This window comes from Convolutriloba macropyga, chromosome 9 (assembly GCF_964194025.1).
Source record: "Convolutriloba macropyga chromosome 9, txConMacr16.3, whole genome shotgun sequence".
Classification (NCBI taxonomy): domain Eukaryota; kingdom Metazoa; phylum Xenacoelomorpha; order Acoela; family Convolutidae; genus Convolutriloba; species Convolutriloba macropyga.
In genome coordinates, this window is record NC_134476.1 from 55,169,704 (window position 1) to 55,177,522 (window position 7,819).

Below are 7,819 nucleotides of genomic sequence, written 5' to 3' on the forward strand. Positions count from 1 at the left end.
GAGTGGTTTTGGTTATGCGGCGCAAGATTTTATCTCTAAATTAAAAGTAGAGAACTTGAAGTAGGCGTTTGAAACTTCGTTTTCTTGTTAGTCGGTTCTTTGTTCATCTGCGGTGCTTTGACTTTCAAAACTTTAGTTTTTGGTAAAATGTTTTCGAAGTCTGTTCCTATTCATATCTAAGATTTTTTTAAATTGATGTTAAGTACTTGGCTTGCTCTTGTTTTTGAGTTTGCGTCACATTTCATTCACATATTTCTTGTGAACACGCTTGAGTTCTGACTAACGTACTTCATTGCTTCTACGGAATGGAGTGTAGAACTCTTCCACAAAATTACTCAATAAGATCAATGTCAAAAGAGCAAAAAGAAACGAGTTACATCGATGGAAGCCCCGTCATTAAGTCAGTGCATTAGGTTATCAAAATTCAGTAGGTAGAGTTATTGCTAATTGGTACTAATAATGAACTTAATAGCGTTCATTTTGAAGCTGTGTTCGGTATAATTGTGTCATCTAATTAAATCCGCGAACCAGATTAAAGCACATTTTGACACGTAAACGAAAGATGGAAAGATGGAAAAAAGGTCTGCTTAGAAAAAACAAGGCTTTGTATCCATTCTCTTGCGGTTTCGATCCCTTCGGAGGTCAAAGGGCTCAAGGACGGCTATTCTTGTGCAATCTGGTTGCTCTGTTGTGTTATTTTGCTTCATAAAATAAAGGGCTCTCACTTCATCTGCTACAAAAAATTTTGTGTAAATTAGTAAAAGTATCCTAATTTTGAGAATTTTTCTAATGATGACATTTTCCTGTAAATCGTCATTTATTGTTTGCAGAGGTCCCAAAAGCTGAAATACATCCCTCTCATTTACGAACATTTAGTTAAATCTTTTGACCTGATGTTACATATTCATACTTGAAAAACCTTTCAGACAAATTGGCAAGAAAATGAAAATTTTAAATCTTTAGAATGACAATTTTTGTTTTATTGTTGAGAATTTTGAATGTATGCCGTATATACTATTATGTTATGTGGTACCAATGTTGTTGCTTAAGTTGGATACCAATAAATTCATATGTGAACCTCCATATGTTCAAACTATTCAAAAATTGTTCTCAAAAATCACTTTGCAAAATCTGCCTGATTTTTTTCTGGATTTAGTTTGTATACTTTTTTAACCACGCTGACGTGGTTTTGGGTTGTCCTCAAAAGAAATTTGCCTGAAATGTGATCAAAAATAGGTCTTGCATACATCTATCCAATTCAATTAATGACATAGTTAAGTAATTAATGCTGAAAGTTTAAATCATTTCTAATATTCTTCTGATGTTCAGAATGTGATATTGACTATCTAAAAGGTAGCATGTATTGGTACCGTCTATTTGCACATAACGTTGAAGCGTGAAATTTGTCAATAATTTTGTCAAAATTCGAAATCTTATAATCCGGTGTTCATATATATTTCAAGACACTTGTTTCAGTACATATTTATCCTGCTAAAGCAGTGGGTTGATTCGTCTCTGTGATCCTTCCAAGGTCAATGATGCAGAAATGACTGTTTTTTAATTGCGCTCAAACAAAGTTTGTAGCAATTATATTAGTCCTGCTGACGATCTGGAATGCATTTTTTGTATTGCCATTTTTGTAAACCCCCCCCCCCCCCCTCCACACTTGCACATCCCACCGCCCTCCAATTAAGCTAAAGCTAGCCATACTAATCCTTAGCTAGCTACTGATGACGCCAAGCTCTCGCCAGTCGTTTGAAAGCCATTCAGCCGTTATGTTCTAAAAAACTTTGAAGCTTCTAAAGGTGGCGTGAGGGAACTTGTAACATCGTAACAAAAACGTAGCCTCCAGTCAAGTAATACACGTATTTGGAAAAAAGATTCATTAATAAAGATTTTTTCAATTAAAGTTTTCAAGATCTTGAATTTTCAAAATGCGAGGTCACGTGCAAGTTTATAGTCAAAAACAAACGTTTTGGGAGATAACCATTATATTATATTCAATGTAAGTTTAAAGATTGAAAGAATGGCGAGAAATATAAAAGTAATCTATTCGAAGTTGCAATAAAATTCACAGTAACTGCCGACTTGAAGTAGTTCAGCGTAAATAGTTGTCGATTAGTATCCGAATTGATCAACTTTTATTCAACATAAATTGAAATTAAATTTAAAATTACAATGAAAATGCGATAAGTTTTTTTTATAGAATTACTACAATTTTTAAAAGTTATTGGCAGTGTATATAACTGAGCCACATTGAGTCGACTTTTTTGTACTAACACCCCAGATGGTCCCCCTACATTTTAGCTAAAGCTAGCCACCCTAAGCTTTTTTTAGCTATTGATGAAGCCAAACGCTCGGCAGCCGTTTGAGAGCTATTAGCCCAAAAATGGTCGGTTATGTTCTCAAATTTTCTGAGGCCTCTGAATTTGGGGGCTGGAACTTCTGACATCTTTATAATAATATAGGCTCCATCCATATATTACTCAAGATTTATGTAAAGATAGCCATTAAAAAAATTCGTATTAAAATTTCCAGTTCTTGAAATCTAAAATTTTCAACGTACAAGGTGCGAGTGCCAGTTAATAGTCACACAATGAAACTTTCTCAGAGATAAACATTATATTGTTAATTTAAAGATTAGAAGAATGGCGAGAAATAAAATAATCTATTCGAAGCTAGATTAATCTTTGCAGTAACTGCTTACTTGAAATAGTTCAGCGTAATTATTTGCCGCCTACTGTCTGAATTGATCAATTTTTTTTTAAACATCAATGAAAAAAATGTATTAAATTGATGAAAGTGCGATTAGTTCATTTCGATGTAGAAGTACAAATTTCAAGTGTTATTGACAGTGTATATAACTGCACTTCATTTGACTTTTTTAATTTATTTCTTCAAAAAAGTTGGAACAACTGTTATTTACGTCGGTTGATCCAGTGGCACTTCACAAACGGAACAACACACTATCTGAAGAAGTTAACGAACTGTTCACTAAATCTTTCCCTCCCCTCCAAATTTTGATTTAGTTTACTAATTAATTCGGCGAGCAGACAAAGGAATGAACGCGTTCTGGATGCTTGTGTAGGCTAAAAGGTTTTGCAAATTTTGCCTTTCTATTAATTCCTCTTCAAAGTGCAGATGCAATTGATAGTATTCTTGTAGTATTAAAAGTTTCTGAAATATTTTACTTTCACTTAACTTGAATTCAACAGATCTAATATGGGAGAGAGAGAGAGAGAGAGAGAGAGAGAGAGAGAGTAAATTTATCCTCGCCCAATTAATACGACAAAATTAATATAAGTAACATTATTAAACATAAATCAAACATTATTTTCGCCTGCAATAATCATCATTAAACCAAATTATCAACAATTTAACAACATAAACATCAATTTAATTCATTATATGACAGTGACTGAAAATAAGGCCAGGAGAGGACAAGCAGCGAGGTCGTTAGATCTGCTTTCCAGCGTGCCCTACTTTTATTCAAACTTGATAAACTTATTAGACAAAAATTCAAAAGAAAGTAAAAATGTTAAAATCATACTTTCGCCATCAGATGATTCTCCAAAAACAAACTATTGTAACATTTAAGCATAGAATCCAACCTTAGCATCCGCGTACTGCCAGTAGTACACAATTTTGTACTAAATATAGTGCCCCATTTGACAGAAAAAATTCACATTGCTATTTATTCCATTATGTCAATTTTGGAAAGAATAATAGTCAAAAACTATGTTAAGACTTGAAAAATTTCAACTTCTGAGGGCAGAAATGAACCCGCGGAGACTTTGGAGAAGGCACCGCCATTTTCGCGTAGAATTCAGCAAAACATCCGAAGATTTAGTATGAGCTTTGGTTCACCTATAATCATCAAAAAAGATTTTTCGAACAAGCTCATTAAGTATGTAAGAATCTTTCAACTGATTGTGAACATCGGAGACCTGCTTCAAGCTTGTGTTAATCTCCCCGTCTGTGAGATTTTACGTTTTCAGCAAATTAAACAAAAGAGGCACGGTGACTAATTGAGTTTCGCTCCATTTTGGTTTTAGGTTGGGATTTTAGGTAACCTGAGATGCACGTCTAGTGGACATACCTGATCTTTCTGTCAGCGTGTCGCCCGTTTAGCGATTCCAGAACAAATTTTAGAAGCTCATAAATATGTTATTCAAAGACCGTTAAGTTTTGTTTCTAATGAACAAATCATTACTATGAGCTCGGCGTTTCTGAAAGAAAATTATTTAAGTATTTTCTGCAGCTGATGCGCTACAACTAAAGAAGAAAAGGTGCGGCATCTGTAATCCAGTATACCGTACTGCATAATTGGATTTATTACGCTTTAATAGTATTCAAATAACTGGTATCATGGAACAAAGTGCCTTACCTTCGAGATTACACCGCATTGCCTACTCAGTTTTACAACAACAAATTTGTGCGAACGGTAGGAGACTTTGAATCAACTGTTATTCCAAGATATTTACATTCATTTTTCATAAAATAATCAGGTTCAATTTTTAACTGATGACTGGAATCATTTGTCTTTGTTTTCAATTGAAAGGTTTTAGAGATGTTAGGCTTTAGTTTATTTGCGTTTAGCCACTTCGTCATCTTTAAAGGTCAGTTTGAATTTCTTCACTCGAACAGTTCAACCCACATATATTAGTGTCGACGCAAAGAGTACACATTTGTTGGATCATTAATGTAAATCAAAAGTAAGAGTGGCCCAAGGATTGATCCCTGAGGAACGTCACAGTTTACTTTTTAGCCAATTTGATGACACACCCGCTATTATTATTTTTGTGATCTTTCAGATAAATAGCTGTTAAGCCACTTTATGGCATTATGACAAATACCATTTAGTTGCATTTTTTGAGTAAAATTTGGTGATCTAATAAGTCTAATAATAGCGCTGAAGACGGTAAATTTAAACTGAAAATTTACGCTTTTTTTATGGCTTTCTAATAGTACCTATTTTATATCTCTCAAGATCAGATACCAGTCGGCCAAAATCGACTCAACAAGAAAAGCCGGGCTGGCATAAAATGTCCAACCTCTTTCATGGAGGCTTGAACCAATGAAAACATCGACTATGATTGAGTTCTTGTAGAGAATCAGATCGTTTGGTAAAATGTGGAACAGTCACTCACCTTCCCGGTAATCATGGGTGCTGCATAAGAGGTGTTTGATTGGGTTGCCAAGTATGTATAATCCAAATTAAATACACAGTGCTGGTGAGATGTTCAGCTTCTTGATTGAGCAACCAACTCAAATATATTACTTTTTTGACAAACTGATTGTGTCGGATGAGTCACATGTTCTTTTGACCTGCGAGATCTCACGGGGAATGACGTCATTAATTTGTGTTCTGTTGTTCTAACCAAAAGAAATAAATGGTGCAGATGTATTTGCTGACCATTTATTTGCGAAGTCTTGAAAGCATGATCTCATTCTAATGTAATTTTCAGAAGTGAATGAGCAAATAAATATTCAATTGTCGTGTTACACTTCAGACGGCCTTCTCTTCGCTTTGTAGTAAAGTCGACTAAATGTTATTCAAATCGACAGTGTTATAGATACTTTCCAACTACAGAAGCGGCTGATTGACTGCAAGCGCTATCGAAGAAAGGTTAGAATAAACTTGTCTAGCTGGCGTTACGTATATTGAATAACATAGCATTTTTATCTTATCTCTGATGTGATCTGTATGCGATGTGTGCAGTTGATGAAGCCAGTCGTAGTTTTTTGGTTTAAATTTTTGTACTATCATTTTTCCACCATGTGGGCAGTAGCAAAAGAAAAAGAAGACTCAAACATACATTTTTCCTTTCCTATAAAGGGACAATAAGGTCGTTTTCAGCAAATTTGAGTATGTGGTTGTAAATTTTGTTTTTGGACTGCATTTGAAAATCACTGTTTCAAAATTCTTGTTCTCAATTTTTGGTGCTCAGTTGATAAAACAACTTGACAATTTTTCAGATCACTGAAGCTCAAATGGACTCCGTTTTACTACAAAGCGACAGTGCTTCCTCGTCTCCTTAGTTACAGAAGTCTCCTGAGTGATTTTGCCAGCCGACTGGATTTACTATAAATGGATGGGGAGAAGGCGGCGAAGCTGCAGAAGGCAACTTTCCACTTGATACACAACATGCGCTGTGCAGAGAAGGCAGCCCAGTATCTATACAGCAACAAAGAGATGAGTATGCAGACACGGGACGAGATAAGAGAGGAGTCTATTCTCACTGAGAAGAACAGAATATTACTTAACAATGTCAAGTGCAGAGACTCAAAGGGCTAGTCACTCTCCATTTTTCACGATTGGCTACCATTTGGGCTCATGTTCGCACAACTGCGTCTTAGTCCGTAGCTTTTAGTTGAAATAAATGTGGTTGTTCCAGACTCGAGAGACATTGAATTCAGCTTTCATTGCACATTTGAATTACAGCTTCTTCCATCTTTTTCCTTTTTATTAATTGCTCTGAAACAAAGTTTGCAGCAATTATATTGTCCTCTTTTTATGCGATTTATTGACCCCCTTGACTTTTCGTCCTCAAAACGGGATAAACAGGTAGCGCAGGTCGGAGGGAATTTAGTTCTTTTAGAGCCCTAAGCCTTACGTTACTCTAAGAATGGTAAGGCTCCCCCCCCCCAGAAATCAGCCCCACCCCCCTCAACACTCATTGTCCACCCTCCTCCACCTGCCGAATTGAACGCCCTCTCATCTAGACTTCGGAACCCTACCCCCATCGCTTAACCCTCTCTTTCCGAGCTTTGAAACGTTTGCTGCCCTTATGAATTTGAAAACGCCCTGTTTCTCGAGTTTGGTATGAAACTCAAATTTAAATCAACGCCGTTTTCAGACATCTACAGAGACTACATTCTTCGCTATATAAACTGGTATTTGATACTGATTTGGAAATCAGCAACTATTGGAAACAAAAATAGTGAAAATTAAACGGACCATAATTGGTTAGATCTGAAATCGAAATCTAGGAAAGATTTTATTCGGCAAAAGTTTCCTCGTTGCAAAAAATCTATAAGTTTTGTAAAATTTTAATCCGTTGTGAAAAATTGTGATTGGGATGTTATATTAGTTGATTTATTTTAGCGTACGACCTTTTATATGAGTCCCTGTACATAAACGACGAAATACCCCTGTGCCAATTATTATGGCTACCCTCACTAGGGGAGTACCCTCAGCCCAGGGACAGTGCACCAGTTGTACCCCTGACAGCCTATAACGAACAGCTAGAGAGGCAGGGCATGGATGTCAGATTCCGATCAGGGGAAGACCCCACCCCAGGCGGAGATGTCATTGACTTAAAAACGTTCTAGAACATTCCAGTCTTTGTTCGTTTTGACAAGCTAAAGTGGTACAATCTAGGAAACAGCATCAGCATGCTTTGTTTTGCTAATCAAAAAGTGGTGGCTCAGTAATAAAGAAACAAAAAAATGGTATTTTTCGAGAGAGCAATGAAGTTATCGGTTTGATTAGGTATAGTTAGTAATTGTACCACTTGACAATGTTAAAAACTAATTGAATGCAATTTTCTATTTATTTTGTAACTCCTATTTTAAACCCACTTTTTTTTTAATTTGAAGCAATATTTAATGATTGCCTTAGATCGTAGAAATAAAACGTAAAGATAAAATATTTTCCGTGTCCTTAAAGGGCAATTTGAGGCAGCTCAATAATTTTGTGGTTTTTGACGTTTGCATGGTATTGTTACCATAAAAGGTTAATTATGCCTCGATGAATGGGGGGTGTTGTCCACCACTTTAGATGATGGGGAAACTTATGTGACAGAGTTTTTATCTG

At 35.8% G+C, this 7,819-nt stretch overlaps 1 protein-coding gene across 1 annotated transcript; it reads left to right on the forward strand.

Annotated features, from left to right (window-relative positions):
* The first annotated feature begins 5,432 nt into the window (after positions 1–5,432).
* LOC142345476 (uncharacterized) lies at positions 5,433–7,414 on the forward strand. Its single transcript, XM_075397539.1, has 3 exons — positions 5,433–5,629; positions 5,980–6,293; positions 7,109–7,414. Exons 2-3 carry the CDS (start codon positions 6,092–6,094, stop codon positions 7,333–7,335), a joined length of 429 nt encoding a protein of 142 aa, XP_075253654.1. The 5' UTR covers positions 5,433–5,629; positions 5,980–6,091; the 3' UTR covers positions 7,336–7,414.
* Positions 7,415–7,819: the final 405 nt, after the last annotated feature.